Source organism: Ipomoea triloba, chromosome 14 (assembly GCF_003576645.1).
Source record: "Ipomoea triloba cultivar NCNSP0323 chromosome 14, ASM357664v1".
NCBI classification, from domain to species: Eukaryota; Viridiplantae; Streptophyta; class Magnoliopsida; order Solanales; family Convolvulaceae; genus Ipomoea; species Ipomoea triloba.
This window is the reverse complement of record NC_044929.1, coordinates 16,594,492-16,612,185: the sequence shown is the minus strand read 5'-3', so window position 1 is coordinate 16,612,185 and position 17,694 is coordinate 16,594,492. Positions and strand designations below refer to the sequence as shown.

Sequence of the window (17,694 nt, the reverse complement as noted above, 5' to 3'; positions counted from 1 at the left end):
TGAAGCTAAAGTTCTAAATCCTAAAAATAATACCTATAATAATAAATTCAATTAAAATAATACATATAGTAATAAATCCATAAGAAAATATACAAAAATAATATCATAAATACATTACAAATTTATAGAGATTTTACATATTAGATTATATATTTATTTAGTTATATATATATGTTTAAAATTTCGGTTAATCGTTCGGTTGACCGACAATTTTGAACGCAATTAACCGAACTGAAAAAGTTCTGTTAAAAACGGTTAACCGACACTTTCAAATCCAATTAATCATTAATTGAATTTTTAGAAAATCTTAAACCATTAACCGAACCCAAATTCAAACACAATTAACCGTTAACCGAAATTTAAAAAAAAAAAACATTTAGTCATTAACCCAACCGAAAAAGTTCAGTTAAACAATGATTAACCGTTCGGTTCGGTTAATGGTAAAAGGTTTTTTAAAATTTTAACTAAACTTTTTAAAATTTTGATTCAATGGTTTGGTTAATGGTTAAAGGTTTTTTAAAATTTCAATTAACGGTTAATTGGGTTCGAAATTGTCGGTTAACTATTTTTAACTAAACTTTTTCGGTTCGGTTAATGGTTAAAGATTTTTTAAAATTTCGATTAACGGTTAATTGGGTTCAAATTTGTTGGTTAACTATTTTTAACTGAACTTTTATGATATTGTTTTTCTATATTCTGTTATGGATTTATTATATGTATTATTTTAATTAGATTTATTATAATAGGTATTATTTTTAGGATTTAGAATTGTTGCTTTAAAAAATTCNGTCGGCTCGATTAACGGTTAAAGTTTTAAAAACTTCGGTTAAAATGGTTCGGTTAATAGATTACACACCCCTAATGTTGATATACAAAACTAAACTAAGAGATATTGTCCCAATATTAAATATAATAATAATAATAATAATAATAATAATAATAATAATAATAATAATAATAATAATAAGTACCCATTTTGGTCCCTCGACTATTAAGTACCAATTTTGGTCCCTCGACTATTGAAAATGACGATTTTGCCCCTCTATATAACGGCTGGTGGATGGAAATTGTAACGGAGGACCAAATTGAGCATAATTTTACAGGTTAGAGGACTAAATTGGGTACTTTTAATTCTATGGAACAAAATCAAGTATTACGCTATAGTCGAGGGACTAAAATGGGTATTAACTCTTATATTATTAACTAGTAGTTGTCCCTGTGCGATGCACGGGAAATATGTTGGAAAAATATATGTTATACTATTATAACAATACTAGTTTTATACGCGCATTGCGCGTATGGTTTAATGCTCAATGTTTATATTTAAATAAATATTTGAAAGTATATCAATGCAAGATTGTATAGGAGAAGTTTATACATGGGTAATTGAATGTCGAATTTTTTTATTTAAATATCTAACTCAAAGTATATGAATCCAAGATAATATAGAAAATTCATTATAATTATTACTAAAATAAATGTTTGCAACCTTGTAAAATCGATAGTCTAAATATTTGGTCTAAAAGTGATAGTCTAAATAAATACTACACTACTTTTCATTTGAATTTTCTAAGTGTTCTTAATTCTCTTTTGAGTAACATTGTCTTCATCTTTACTATTTGTTCTCTTCCTTTTTGTTGGTAGTGTGTTATTTGTAATTCGGTTATTGTTGGTAGCATAGATGATAACGTCATGCAATGAGATTATGATATAGGAGCTATGAACTTTCCTTTAGGTGTTCTGCTTGGGGTTCATTTGGTTCAACCATTATTGTTGAATGAGTTATTGTGGATAAAGAAATCCCTAGTTTAAGAAAAAAGATTAAATAAATTAATAAAAATTTGAAAATCTAAAATATTATATATTCCAAAGATATTAAAAGGTAGTTTCTCGCTTCAATTTGCTGGGTAATGGGTTATTTGAGTACTTTCATTGTCAACAAATCCCCCAAGTAGTTAATATGATTGGTTTCAAACTATTCTTTTTTTATTTTTTCATGGTATTAAAGAAATACATATGTATCATTGTTTTGGTGTAACTACTAATTTATTTAATTCAATAAGAGTAAAATAGAGCGATTCCGCTTCAATTTATTGGGTTATTTGAGTACTCTCTTTGTCAACTAATCTCCAAGTAGTTAATATAATTAGCTTCAAATTAATTTAATTTTTTTTTCATAGTATTAATAAAATACTTGGTAAATAAATATATAACATTATTTTGTACTATAACTTTGATATTTAATTACAAGATATTGTAAAAATAAGATAATGGACAATGTAATGAATATCAATTGATAAATTTGAATGTAAAGAATCTTTGCAGGAGAGAAAATAAAGAAAATATAACTAATGAAAATATTTCTCTTATTTCATTTAATTTTTTGATAATGAATAATTTTTTCAAATAAAAGTATTGTAGACACATAATTCTAAATTAAAGAAATACATATGTATCATTTTTTGTTGTAGCTACTAATTTATTTAATTTAATAAGAGTAAATAGAGTGAGAAACTTAATTATGTCAAATTTGATTGAGATGAGGTTCGAACCTAAGATCTTTCTTATAGAAATTAAGGGGTAAGTTAAAAGTTAACGGAATATTAACTGAGAAGAGAATATTTAACGAAAAACTTAACGGATAATCATAAAAGTAAGGTTAAATTAGGTAATATCTATTAATAATGTTAATCTAAATTATCTTAACCATCTATTTAATTAAATAATTTATCTGAACCATCATTTGATTAAATAATTTGACCGTCATTTTTTCTACCAATTTTAGGCCTAACTCTCTTTGGCTCTTATTTTTTTGAAAACACTTTGGCTCTTATTAGTATAGTAGATATTATGAAAATTATATTAAATGAATATAGGATTTTGTTTTGAGTACGAATATATTATGTATATATATATATATATATATATATATATATGAATATTTCAACACATTTAAATTTAAACGTATTTAATGAATTTGAATTCCAAAAAGAAGGACCAAAACGATTGTATTTTCATTGGGTGAGAATTAGAGTCAAAAACATCTAGCTTATATATGATAAGCTATATTCAAAATTTTGATTAATTGCTTGGTCAATTTGTTTAACCCATAACTCCGTAACAAATTAATTGTCAACCAAAATTTGACAAATCAGATAACCAATAATCGAGCAAAGTATTACACTTAAGAACGGTTAATTGAAATTCTTTGATTTGGTCAATTAACCAAATTTTCACCAAAATTTGCACACCTCCATAAACAATAAATAATTAATTCAAATAAAATAGAAATATTTTAACATAATACAAATAATTAAATTTAAACTTTTAAAGCTTGTAACATATAATTTAAACACACTATTAATAAACAATTATTAATCTAAATTAAATGTAAAATACAAATATTTATCTTATTTTTTTAAAACAAAGTTTTATACACACACCAAGACACAATAACACTACCCATTAGCTGAGCCGCCCTCACCCATCAAAATCTCTCAGCCTCCCACTCCACTCAACCCCTCTCTCTGCCTTGCAACCTCGGCGTCTCCGCTTGTCCTCCTCTGCATCTCCAACACTATGCCTCGAGAAATATCGGTTGAAGGTACTTATAGACACCGGTGGAAGAGAAGTGGGTCGGGGCCACCATCCGCGCCAGTGACTCCTTTTTTCTAGCGGTGTTAAGACTGGAGGGTAAAATTCTTGCCGGTCGAAGCGGAGGACATCCGGGCAGCCTTCTTCCTAGCGAGGTAAGTAGTGCAATTTTCTTTTCTCTTCTTTTCTCTCATCGTTTCGGTATATTAAAATCGATATTTAGGATTGCAAATGTGGTTCATCTTGTGGCTTAGGATCCGCGCTCGAATTAGGGCTAAATTTTGTGGGGAATGGGGATGAACTGTAAATGTTGTGTATAGATCTCTGTTAACGCAGAGTGTGTTTGGGAGTGGAATTGCAAATCGGTAATTATTAAATCGAACTCAATGAGAGGTATTTCAATAAGAGTTGGTTACCATTATTCAATACAATGTATTAGTAGAAGGGTAAATATGAAATCAAATTATAGCTCTGTGTGATTCCTCTTACAGCAAATGGTAAGTGAGCCCTTAAGCCTCTTCACAATAATTTCATCTGCCTTTTTCTCTTTTGAACTTGCCTGGAAGTGAAGATGTTTTGAAATTCAAAGGAGTACATTGCGTTACATATTTTAACAACACAAACTCCTAATTCCAAGTTCTTATTATATATCATTGCTGTCATTTAAAATGATTAGTCCTGTAAGGTTTCATCCATAGAAGATCCACTGATGCAAAATAAACTCAAACAAAATCAACCCAACAATAGACTCCAGATATATGCGAGTTGTATATTAAGTCGTAACTTTGATTTAGTCACTTTTCACACGCACTGATAACATTATCCTTTGAAATGTCCAGCAAATGTTTATTTGTCACAGTAGCTAAAAAAACCCAACAACAAATTCAGCATTGCCACCTTTTTGTCAGAACAATGTACCGTCAAGATACACTTTTGTACACACACTAATCTAGTTTCCCAATTATCGTAGAAGTCTCCTTTACATACTTGGAACCATGGGTTGAAAAGAATTCATTAGCACCACACATCTCCCAGTTTGGTCACTACCAGAGTGGGCTGCCAGATTCATCACTTATAAAACCCTATAATTTAGTAATAGCTATAGTCTTTTAATAGTTTTTTAGACAATAAAATTCATCCCATAAGAATTCTTATTCCTATATTTACCTCAAGAAAATCAGCATCACGATCACTTAGTTGCAAGGGCAACATTGAGCCACAAACTATTGGTCAATGTTAATCTTTAGCACTGGAAATGCCTTATGAAGGTTCACAAACTCCTCTTTCCTTGCATGGAGCCTGATTATCATACTCATTCCAACAAAGTCTTTTATCTCCTTTGGAGGCTGAGTTATCTGAGTTTCACTACCAATTCAAGTAAATCAGTTATATGTTGTTTAAAGGTTAAACACATTAATGAACCAAACACAATGTAACAGAAAAGTCACCTGATTATGCTTATCATATAACTCAACTGCTCCAATCTCTATGCAAAAACAAAACATCACCCTTAATGTCAACAACCCTAGTTCTAAGCTTTACCTTAGAATCCCATCAGACCAACTCCTAAGTTTGACAATAAACCCCTAGTCCTGCAGTTATTCATTCGTTCTGAGACAGTCAGCTTTTTTATGCAACCCCTAGTCCTGCAGAAAATATACTACTAATGATTCAAACTCTCAATACCAGATATCCTAGCAGCCACCCAGAAATTTCCAAACTGTCATAAAAATAAAACAGTTTATTAGTATAGACCTTAAACATATCGTTTGTATAACAGTTCCCTGTTAATAAAAACAAATTTCTATATTTACAAATTCCAGATAAATGTAGATATTTACACTTACATACTTACGAACTCCATACTTTAGTTTTAAAGTATCATTGCAGATATTTTGCCAAACTGAAAATATTAATTGTTCTTGCAGATTACTGGAGCAAAGAACACGTACCTCTTCGCCGTCTTCATGGAAGATAACTTCTTTGCCCGTTATTTTAGACGAACCCTTTTTTTTTCCATTACAAATCCTGTACGAATGACCCTTACCTTCATGGCACTCCTGTTCTTGAAGGTTGATAACGCATTCACAAGGCAGTAAAGACCCATATAGTTCCCAACCTTCATAAGTGCGAATGCATCTGAACTTCAATGTGCACGTCGTTCTCATTGGTGATATCTGACTGGCCAAGATGTACATTGGAGTCATTTTGAAACTCTACTTTGCAGTCAACGTGTTTGTATTGATATATAATTCTAGTGGCATACTTGATCTAAAATTAGAGTCCTTTTATAGGCAAGGATTTAGAGTCCTATTAATGAATCTAAATGAATTGAAACTATAAATGCAGACGTTCGGATAACTAAGCAGTCCCTTATAAAAGTTGAATGAATGTATCTTCATTAATGCATGCCATCGGAAATGTAATGGACCCAATGTTTTATATCAATAAATTATAAAATCAAAAAGTCTCAATTTAAAATCAGGAGTCTACCAATAAATAACAAACGCATCGTAGAAGCCAATAGTCTTGTTACTAAACGACGTCGCCGATTTTGGGCGGGATTTGGAGCCAAAAATTTTGGCCAAAAACATCTAGCTTTTTTATATATAGGATGATGGACATTATTATTCTTTATGAGTCATTTATTCTATTCTTTGTAACATGGTTGAAAAAATCGCAGCAAATTATGCTATGGACCCTAGTCCACCTTGCAAGGTGGATCCAAGTCTATGTTCGTAATTTTATAACTCTATGTTAACAATTTTAGAACTCTATGTTCACAATTTATATATGTAGTTTTGAACTCTATGTTCATGTTAGGAATAAATTGTAATTGTTTTGATGAACCAAAAATGTAATTTTAGACCCCCCAATTTTATTTTGAGTCTAGTATAGGATTACATCGAATACAAGCCTAGTCGATTAAGTGGAAATTACTATAGTATAAATTTTTAATTTATACTTGTAAGTCGTTCGCTTCCACTATACAAATTGAGAAGAATTTGGAAGATTGATCAAGACTCGAAGACATCCCGGAACGTGACAACGGTTCGAATTGCAGGAATTAATTCTTTGGAAGAATTAATTAATTCAAGATGAGGATGTTGCAATTAAAAGTCAAAATTGAAGTCAACCTCAAATGGGTTCTCTCACAAAATATTTTAGAGGCTAACTCATGCAAGGGAAATATTTTTGGAGATGAGGATGACCTCTTGGAGCAAAATGGCGTGGCTAACTAAGGACAAGTTGACCGTGACTTGCTTTAATTATTTGGTGATGAGGATGACTAGCAATATTAAGAGGATGACTTAGCCTCTTGGAATTAAAATGAGGATGAGGATGACTTGGTAACAAGTCAACATGAGGATGACTTGGTAACAAGTCAACATGAGGATGACTTGCTCATGAGGCTAACCATGTGCATTCTTGAAGGAAAAAAATGTGACTTTATTTTTGGAGCTAAAAATGAGGATGAGGATGACCTACATCTCATTTGTTATAAAAATCAACCTATTATGACATGCAAGAGGATGACTCACGTGAAGATCCAAAGCAATAGGGGGAAGAATAAAAATCATTTTTGAGGCTGAATATGGCGTGATCAAGGAGAAAAATAGGATGGTCTATTTTTATTTATTCCAAAGGAGTCCAACACTGCCAACAACATTTCTAAAAAGGGAAAATATTATTTTTCCTATGGCATGAGGATGACTCCAAAAGGTGAATTCCAATAATCTTGCTACATGGAGCTGAAGATCATTATGAGAAAAGTCAGTGTACTTTTCGGAGGCATTAATTATGCTCAAACAAGAGTCACCAAACAGATATATCTCAGAGCAACCTGACTTATGGATTATGAATAAAGTCAAGTGTTTACACTACCAAAGTCAATGATGGATGGCTACAAGTTACAAGGAAAATTATATCAGTGATTGCAGAAGAACGTTGGAGGATTATCAGAAGCAAATATTCAAATTATCTGACAGAGCCATCAAAGTTGACGAAGACCATCTGAAGGCATTTAATGCTCTAAAGAATCATAACGGGCAAATAGCTAATTTAGCTATATAAACCCAAGAAGACTTGATGATGAAAGAGGAATTTTTGATAAGAGCAGAAACGAGGAATAGACACGAATGAGATATTAGCACTGAATACACAACAAGTGATATTAGATTTGAAAGTGCTAAGTATTGAGCTAAAAAGGAGAGAAATCAAGTCTTAGAAAGAAATACTCTTATTTCTTGAAAGAAAATCGTAGGAGTGTAGCTTTGTGCAAAACACTCAGGAAACTAAGTGTAGCTGGGTGCAAAACACTTGGTTGATTAGCTTTGTGCGAAATACTCGGAGGAGTGCAGCTTTGTGCAGAACACTCGTGGAGACTAAGTGTAGCTAGGTGCAAAACACTTGGTTGAAGGGCGTAGCTGGGTGCAAGACGTTCGGGTTTGAGTGTGGCTGTAGGCAAAGGGCATTCGAAGTAGAGGAGTGCTAGAAGAGCACTGATTGACTATTGTATCTGGGTGATTGAAGATAGTGGAATCTCTCATGGAGAAAGGAGAAAGTGGAGTAGGAGGATTACATCACCTCCGAACCACTATAAATCCCTGTGTCATTTACTTTATCTGCTTGCATATTTATCCATCTGAGCATCACATGCATTACAGCATGTCACATTTATTACACTAGAATATCCTAGATTCACGTGACATACCTTTTGCATGCACAAGATTTATTTCCTACTCAACCTCATCCTCACCAAGCTTATATTTGTTGTTATGCTACGAACCCAACTATTCATTGCGTATATTATTTGATCTGGGTTTGATAGTTCCCAGGTCCGCATGCGAGCCAAACTTTATATACTCATTATTTGAGTTATTCCTGACGTTTCTAACGTGTTGCATGTCGTGAAGCTCTTCATTTTTACGTAACTTTGTTTATAGCACTTTACCGTATTATTATTTCCATTGCATAATTCAAGTTTAATTTACTCACTTGAATTCTCTCTGTTAAAGTGTTATAATATTTTTTGAAAAGTTAGAAAAGTCTATTCACCCCCCCCCCCTTTCCAGACTTTTCCCGACCCTATCGGGACCAACAAGTGGTATCAGAGCGGTTGTCTATTTGAGTCAAATCTTGACTGCTAGACAGATCTCAAACCTTCAAAATGAAGAGAGACTTGGCTCCCAACCTGTTATTTTCATTAGATAGTGTTGATGATTGAAAAATCCGTATGCAGGTTCATTTGTCCGCACTACACGATGAAATGTGGAAGTCATTACCGATGGTCCGATCAAAATCTTAAAGATCAATACTGTAACCCTTCACTCATTCCAATAAGTTTAGTGTTCGAAAAAAAAAATTTAGGCATTGACATACATGGGTTATGTTCAGTAGATATTTCAAGATGATTTTGCGAGTTAGAATTGTTGATAATAAGCTGCGAACATGCGTGCCGGTCACGAACCGTAAAAATTTTAGAAACATGTGTTCAGTTCAGATTGCCCTAGGAAGTGGACTGTATGCACTATACCATTAACCATGAACTTCCTACTTAGTTAAGTTTAAATTAGATTAACCCATGAGAGTGAAAATTTATTACAACCTTGGTATCGCTGTATTTCGCGATGTACCGAAAATTGTCCGATTTTAGGATTTAATGATAGGATCAAGTTCGTAATAATTTTGGTTTCGAAATCATTCTTAACTAAATTATTTTCTACCGTAACTATATTTCTTTAACCCATAACTGGCAAGCCAAAGATATTTTTCCATGATCTACCACAAGAAATTGACAAGTGTCACTTGAATTAGCCACATACCCTTATTAAAATATTAAAAGAGTAGATTTTATTGGGTTTGTCTTCCATTTCCATCCCTTGGCCAAAATTTTAAGAGAGAAAAGAGGGAGAGGAGAACTTCATCTTCAACCTTGAGCAACAACTTCCATAGCCAAGCTTCTACACAAAGTTGATCATCCTTCGGTAAAATTCTAATTTTATTCGGTTAAAAAGTCTTGATTTCTTCCCTAGAACTTGATTGTAGGTAAAGATTTCATAAATATGTTGTTATGGTGGTGTATTCTACCTAGGGTTTTTCGGTGAAAATTGGGGATAAATGTTCAAGACTACTTTTACGGTGATATTACACACTTGTGAGGTAAGGAATCCCTTAAGTTGGTTATTGTCACTTGAAATTAGACAATTGATAAGTTGAATTATGAAATTAGGAGTTCTATGTTGGAATTTATGTGTCAATCTTGAGGATTTCGTACTTCTATGTTGGAATTTATGTGTCAATCTTGAGGATTTCGTACTAAACTGTTGGAATTTATGTGTCAATCTTGAGGATTTCGTACTAAACCTATGTAACCACTCTATCAATCTTGAGGATTTCGTACTAAACCTATGTAACCACTCTATAGACTTCGGAATTTGTTGTATACATGTTCGTAGATAATGTATGCATACATAGGTTATATGAATGTTATATTTTGTAAGTATGTACATATATTCACGGTATGAGTGTTTTGTACGTATACATACATACATACATACATACATATATATATATATATATATATATATATATATATATATATATATATATATATATATATATATATATATATATATATTATATATATGTTATATGTTACGTGCGTATGAAATGTGATACTGGAAAATTCATGATAGTTACACATAATTACCACGTTGGATGGTAATTAATGTACTATTAAAGTGTCTTAAGAAAGGAAACTCTTGACATTGGTTAAAGTGTTAACCGGTTTAAAGTATTGGACTTGAGCATAATGTATATCTAAATATGCTAATTGATTCAAGGAAGAAAGAAAGAATAAATGTCTTTAAAAACCTTAGTTTCTAGTAAGCTGAGGAGGACCTTGATTAGCCTACGGGATAAAGTGTGGCTGAAAGTGCCATTTCCCAGTGGCTGTTAGGTTGTATGATCCATTCTACTTATGGGCGAAGTATATTCGCCGAGTACTGTATAACTCATAGGACGAGGTAATCCTATGGGGGTGTGCACACTTAAAGTATAGTTACTCTAATAAAGTTCGGGTAGGCATTGTTTTAATGAACCTAGTTAGGCTAGCTAGGAATCATTCTAACGATCCTATAAGTCCAGGGGATCCGTGTTAGACCGGGGGATTACCACTGAACCCGAGTCAAGATCCAAGTGGTCAAAACAAAAGGAAGAAGGAGGAAACTCCAAAGGCCTCACGCTTTCTAAGAAGAAACTAAGTGAAATTTGAATATGAGAATATAGTTACTCTATAACTAAGCTAAAGAAAGATGTAATGAATATTTGAGCACCAAAGCGTGCTGATGAACACTCTCTCCTTGAGATGAAATCTGGTGGAAATTCCTTGTGATGAAAGGTTGAATAAACTAGTCTGGAAAGACTAAAATTCTAATCTTACACGATTAATGACGTGTCAAGTAATGAATTCCTTAGTGAGTAAAGGATTATTACGAGACCTCGTCGAAGAGGGATGAGAATTCTTTATGTTGTTTCAACTCATATTCACTACTTGTACAAGCCACAATTGATAACTTGTTTACAGGTAGGGTCTCAACCAGTGGGTAAAGTTATAAAGCTCTCCAATGTCTATATAGCAAAACCTTTGTTTAGTTTGGAGTGACCCATGGATTTCCTTACTTAGCCGTCGTGCTAACTACACTTCGTTGTGTAAAATAACAGATGTCATCTAGTGTGGGTTCATGTAGCCCGGTGAACTCCAAGGGTTCGCCAGAGTATGTGTGTCGAGGGGTGGATTATGACATGTATGTACAGTTCATGGAGGGTGCCGACCCTTATGCACCTGGTTATGCTGCTCCTGTTCCAGTTAACTCTCGTTTCAGATAGTTCTCCCGTCCCTGATGGTCTAGCTAATTATTCTGACTAAGTCCAAGCTCGATTCGACTTTTATCCTATTGAAGTGTTAAAGGGAAGTAATCCCTAGAGTTTATCGTTCACTACCCCTACCTCTGGGACCCAAGTCCTCCGGAGACATGGGCCGAGTGGTCCATGGAGAATGTCACGTGTCGCTTTTTGGACCACCTTACCTGGTTAGAGGGTGAATGGCATGTGGTGTGGGGCACGTACACCGGTCCAGTGTACCGTCAGATAGAATAGGTGATGTACCCTTAAGAAACGCCATGGGTAGCTCTTTTGTGTAAATGTTCCTTTTTGTAACCATAGTGGTTTCTAAACCTGATCAGTAGGATCGTGAATAACTCGAAACTTGTATTTTTGGCCCAATGGACAGATCTATGTATATATATGTAGCTATGTATGTGCAGCTTAGCTAACCCTAGTCAGTTGAGATATATATATATATATATATATATATATATATATATATATAAATATTGGGGTAGTTGTTGTAAAGCAGAGTTCCCTTTTAGCCTGTGCACCTAGAGTTGAGTTTGTCAAGGGATGATAGAATTCACTCTAGGTGTGGCGGTAATTACTCCGGATGTACGGTAAGCCGAGCCGGGGTGTTACAAGTTGGTATCAGAGCCCTAGGTTAAAGTTCTAGGACGTTAAGAAGTTGACTTTAAGAGTCCTAGTTTCGAGTCAGCCTAGTTTCGAGTGAGCCAAGTTTCGAGTCAGCCTAAGTTTCTTAAGACTGACCTAAGTCGCTAATTTAGCTTAGTTTAAGTACAAGCTTTTGGAACAGAGCTGGAACTAAGACCAGGCAGCATCAAAAAGGGGGTACCTCATTTTTACCTTACAGGATCTCTTGATTCTGGTTGTTGAATGATTTGATCAGTACTTGTGATTTCTTACATGTGTTAATCATTGCTTATGATTATTGTGAGTAAGTTTGATAGTATAATGCATTACTAATTGTTATGCTATAATTGAGACACCTGCTTGGTGGGTATAACGAAGTGAATATTGGAAATTGCTGAATAGAACTTGAGTAGCTGCTATACTAACTGTTTAGCTAGTTAACTTCTTAAGAACTTTTATACTTTGGGCGCTAATTCGAAACTGTCGTCTAGTGAACATGCCACCTAGACGAGGTGTACTTGTTGGTAATAACAACGACATCTTAGCGATGGATCGCATGGCCCTGGCAATGGAGCAAATGGTTGAGTTCATGATGGCTCAGCAAGCCTAGAACCAAAATCAAGGACAACACTGGGTTGATTTTGCTAAAGCCGTAGCAAGTAGACAACCGCCGTATTATGCGGGAGAAAAAGATCCAGTAATCTTGGAAGAGTGGATCCGAACGTTTGATAAGTTGCTTAACGCAGTAAATTTTCCTGCGGATCAGCGAGTACCCTCCGCAGTTTATTACCTGACGAAAGCCGCAGACAACTGGTGGGCAACAATTGGACCCGACCTCCTGCAAGACCCAGGCTTTGGCTGGGAGGAATTCAATGTGGAACTAAGAGGACAATTCTACACTGAGCGAATCAAAGGAATCAAGTGCGAGGAATTCCTACGACTGAAGCAAAAAGGAGCAACCGTCCAAGACTACCATGACAAGTACGTGGAATTGATGAGGTTTGCTCAAGAGATCGTGCCCGACGAGGCGAGTAAGGCAAGGAGGTTTGTTCGTGGATTGGACTAGGAGGTGAGAAGGGCGATTGCACCATTCCTGTGCTCTACTCTTAAGGAGGCATACGATAGGGCATTGATGTGGTACTCGGGATGGATTGGTTGGATAGGCATAAAGCTCAGATAGTGTGTAATGAGCGAAAGGTTGTCCTACGAGGACCAATGGGGAAGAGAATATCATACCAAGGAATTGAAAAGCAACCCGAACCAAAGTTAATGACAATGCAGGAATTGAGGAAGTATGCTCGCAAGGGATGTGAGGTATATCTCTGTTTGGTGCAAGATGCTGAGATAGGAGAACCTGAGATTAACCGAATCCCAGTTGTGTGTGAATTTCCTGACGTGTTTCCAGATGACCTCACGGAAATACCGCCGAAGAGGGAAGTGGAATTTACTATCAATCTCGTACCAGGAACCTCACCTATCTCGAAAGCGCCTTATCGAATGGCACCCAAAGAGATGGAGGAGTTGAAGGCACAATTGGCGGAACTATTGGAGAAGGGATTCATCAGATCAAGTGTATCACCTTGGGGCGCACCGGTATTGTTTGTGAAAAAGAAAGATGGAAGCCTTAGACTATGCATCGATTATAGAGAACTCCATCGAGTCACAGTAAAGAACAAGTACCCACTACCCAGGATCGACGATCTGTTTGATCAATTAAGGGGAGCTGGCGTATTTTCCAAGATTGATTTACGTTCAGGGTATCACCAAGTACGAGTCGCGAAGCAGGACATTTCCAAAACGACGTTCCGGACTAGATATGGGCACTACGAATTCACAGTCATGCCGTTCAGAGTGACTAATGCACCAGGAACTTTTATGGACCTGATGAACATGATTTTTCTTCCGTATCTGGATAAGTTCATCGTTGTCTTTATAGACGAAATTCTGGTTTACTCAAAGACCCCAGAGGAGCACGAAGAACATCTTAGAACAATGTTACAGATGCTGAGAGAAAAGAAACTTTTCGCAAAATTGTCAAAATGCGAATTTTGGAAGGATGAAGTAGCATTTCTTGTTCACATAATCACCAAGGAAGGAATAGTAGTGGACCCGACTAAAATACGGGCGGTAACTGAATGGGAAGCACCCAAATCGGTCACCGAAATCCGAAGTTTCTTAGGTTTGGCGGGTTATTACCTAAGATTTGTCCAGGACTTCTCGAAGATAGCAAAGCCGTTGACAAATCTGCTCAAAAAGACTACCAAGTATAGTTGGAATAAAGAATGCGAGCAGGCATTCCAAGAACTTAAGAAGAGGTTAACAACTGCCCCAGTGTTGACCTTACCTGTCGGAACAGATGGCTATGAGTTGTACACAGATGCGTCTTACAAAGGGCTTGGATGTGTCTTGATGCAAGATGGAAGGGTAATAGCCTATGCATCTCGGCAATTAAAACCACATGAAGCTAACTACCCAACGCACGATCTAGAGCAGGCAGCCGTGGTGTTTGCTCTCAAAATCTGGCGACACTACCTCTATGGAGTCACTTGCAAGATTTTTACGGATCACAAGAGTTTAAAGTATATCTTTACTCAGAGGGACCTTAATTTGAGGCAAAGAAGATGGCTAGAATTGATTAAGGATTATGATTTGGAAATTCAATACCAAGAGGGCAAGCGAACAAGGTAGCAGATGCATTGAGCCGGAAATCAAATCACGCTCTTTGGGTATTGCTCGAGCAATTATGCAAGGACTTTCAGAGACTCAATCTGGAGATAAAAAGGTGTGGTCAGGTGGAACAAGAGGTGAAATTATATTACCTGTCGGCCACTCCAATTCTATTTGAAGAGATCAGACAAGCACAAGGGGATGACGATTGGTTAAATAATATCAAGGAGAAAATGGTTGATGGAAAACATGGTCCGTTTGAGTTACACCCGGATGGGAGTGTAAGATTCCAAGGTAGAAAGGTGATACCTGCAAGTTATAAGAAGATAACGGACCAAGTAATGAAAGAAGGTTACTATACACCCTATTCAGTCCATCCTGGTGGGGACAAACTTTACAAGGACTTGAAACAAAACTTCTGGTGGTCAGGCATGAAGAAAGACGTTGCTGAAGTTGTTGCCAGGTGTTTAAACTGTCAAAAGGTCAAAGCGGAGAGAAGTAAACCAAAGGGCTTACTACAACCATTAGAGATCCCTCAGTGGAAGTGGGACTCAATCTCTATGGATTTTGTGGGAGGATTACCTAGAACTAAAGCTGGAAACGTTCAAGTGTGGGTTATCGTTGATCGACTGACTAAAACAGCAAGGTTCATTCCAATGAACAAAACTTGGTCGATGGAGAAGATGGCGAGAGGCTACATTAAACACGTGGTTAAATATCACGGGGTAGCACATGATATCATTTCAGACAGGGACTCACGATTTCTGTCAAGATTTTGGGAAACGTTGCAAGTGGCAACAGACACTCAACTCAAACTAAGCACAGCTTTTCATCCTGCCACTGATGGCCAAACAGAGCGAACGATACAAACATTGGAAGATATGCTCAGAGGTTGTGTACTTGACTTTCAGGGTTCATGGGATGAGCAGTTGGATCTAACAGAATTTTCATATAACAATAGATATCATACGAGTATAGGAATGGCTCCTTATGAAGCATTGTATGGGCGGAAATGTCGAAGTCCTCTATGTTGGAGCGACAAAAGTGATGTTGTCATTCTTGGACCTCAATACTTACAAGAGACTACTGAGGCAATCAAGGTAATTCGAGGGAGGATGAAAGTCGCGCAGGATCGTCAAAAGTCTTATGCCGATTTGAAGCGACGATTCACGGAATATCAAGTTGGAGAGAAGATATTATTGAAAGTCTCACCTACTAAAGGAGTCAAGAGATTTGGGAAGAAGGGAAAGTTGAGTCCTCATTATATAGGACCTTACGAAATTTTGGAAAGGGTAGGAAATTTAGCCTATCGATTGGCCCTACCGATTGAGCTCGACAGAGTACATAATGTATTTCACGTCTCTCAACTTAAGCGATATGTACCTAATACATCCCATGTATTGGAACCTGAGGAATTAGAAATGGATGATTCGTTGGCATATGAAGAAAGACCAATTTGAGTCTTGGATTCTAAAACCCGAGAGACAATGAGAAAATCAGTCAGAATGATCAAGGTTCAGTGGTCGAACCACAGCCCAGAGGAAGCTACGTGGGAGTTGGAGGACGTTATGATGGAACGTTATCCTGAACTGTTTAACTCAGGTGCGTAGAGTCGATCTACTCGTTATATACCTAAATTAATTTGTGTGCTAGATTAGGCGTACTAAATGCCGTTATGTGTAAAAGGAAGTAAGTAGTGATCCACCTTGAAACCTTAAGATGCTAAGAAGGAAGTTTCGGGGACGAAACCATTCTTAAGGAGGGTAGACTTTAACCCTTCACTCATTCCAATAAGTCTAGTGTTCGAAAAAAAATAATTTAGGCATTGACATACATGGGTTATGTTCAGTAGATATTTCAAGACGATTTTGCGAGTTAGAATTGTTGATAATAAGCTGCGAATATGCGTGCCGGTCACGAACCGTAAAAATTTTAGGAACATGTGTTCAGTTCAGATTGCCCTAGGAAATGGATTGTATGCACTATACCATTAACCATGAACTTCCTACTTAGTTAAGTTTAAATTAGATTAACCTATGAGAGTGAAAATTTATTACAACCTTGGTATCGCTGTATTTCGCGATGTACCGAAAATTGTCCAATTTTAGGATTTAATGATAGGATCAAGTTCGGAATAATTTTGGTTTCGAAATCATTCTTAACTAAATTATTTTCTACCGTAACTATATCTGTTTAACCCATAACTGGCAAGCCAAAGATATTTTTCCATGATCTACCACAAGAAATTGACAAGTGTCACTTGAATTAGCCACATACCCTTATTAAAATATTAAAAGAGTAGATTTTATTGGGTTTGTCTTCCATTTCCACCCCTTGGCCGAAATTTTAAGAGAGAAAAGAGGGAGAGGAGAACTTCATCTTCAACCTTGAGCAACAACTTCCATAGCCAAGCTTCTACACAAAGTTGATCATCCTTCGGTAAACTTCTAATTTTATTCAGTTAAAAAGTCTTGATTTCTTCCCTAGAACTTGATTGTAGGTAAAGATTTCTTAAATATGTTGTTATGGTGGTGTATATATTCTACCTAGGGTTTTTCGGTGAAAATTGGGGATAAATGTTCAAGACTACTTTTACGGTGATATTACACACTTGTGAGGTAAGGAATCCCTTAAATCGGTTATTGTCACTTGAAATTAGACAATTGATAAGTTGAATTATGAAATTAGGAGTTCTATGTTGGAATTTATGTGTCAATCTTGAGGATTTCGTACTAAACCTATGTAACCACTCTATGGACTTCGGAATTTGTTGTATACATGTTCGTAGATAATGTATGCATACATAGGTTATATGAATGTTATATTTTGTAAGTATGTACATATATTCACGGTATGAGTGTTTTGTACGTATACATATATATATATATA

General features: G+C 35.6%; 1 protein-coding gene and 1 long non-coding RNA gene across 2 annotated transcripts in view; both read left to right on the top strand.

Moving 5' to 3' along the window:
* Window positions 1-3,479: 3,479 nt before the first annotated feature.
* LOC116005137 lies at window positions 3,480-5,955 on the top strand. Its single transcript, XR_004094887.1, has 2 exons — window positions 3,480-3,749; window positions 5,523-5,955. It is a non-coding gene; the product is annotated as an uncharacterized LOC116005137 (long non-coding RNA).
* A 7,398-nt stretch (window positions 5,956-13,353) lies between these two features.
* The window catches only part of LOC116004033, a 5,829-nt gene continuing 1,488 nt past the window's right edge, over window positions 13,354-17,694 (top strand). The window contains exons 1-4 of the mRNA XM_031243974.1: window positions 13,354-13,596; window positions 13,879-14,317; window positions 14,495-14,562; window positions 14,898-15,905. Of these exons, the coding sequence (XP_031099834.1) occupies window positions 13,354-13,596; window positions 13,879-14,317; window positions 14,495-14,562; window positions 14,898-15,905 (1,758 nt within the window). The remainder of the gene's footprint in view (window positions 13,597-13,878; window positions 14,318-14,494; window positions 14,563-14,897; window positions 15,906-17,694) is intronic.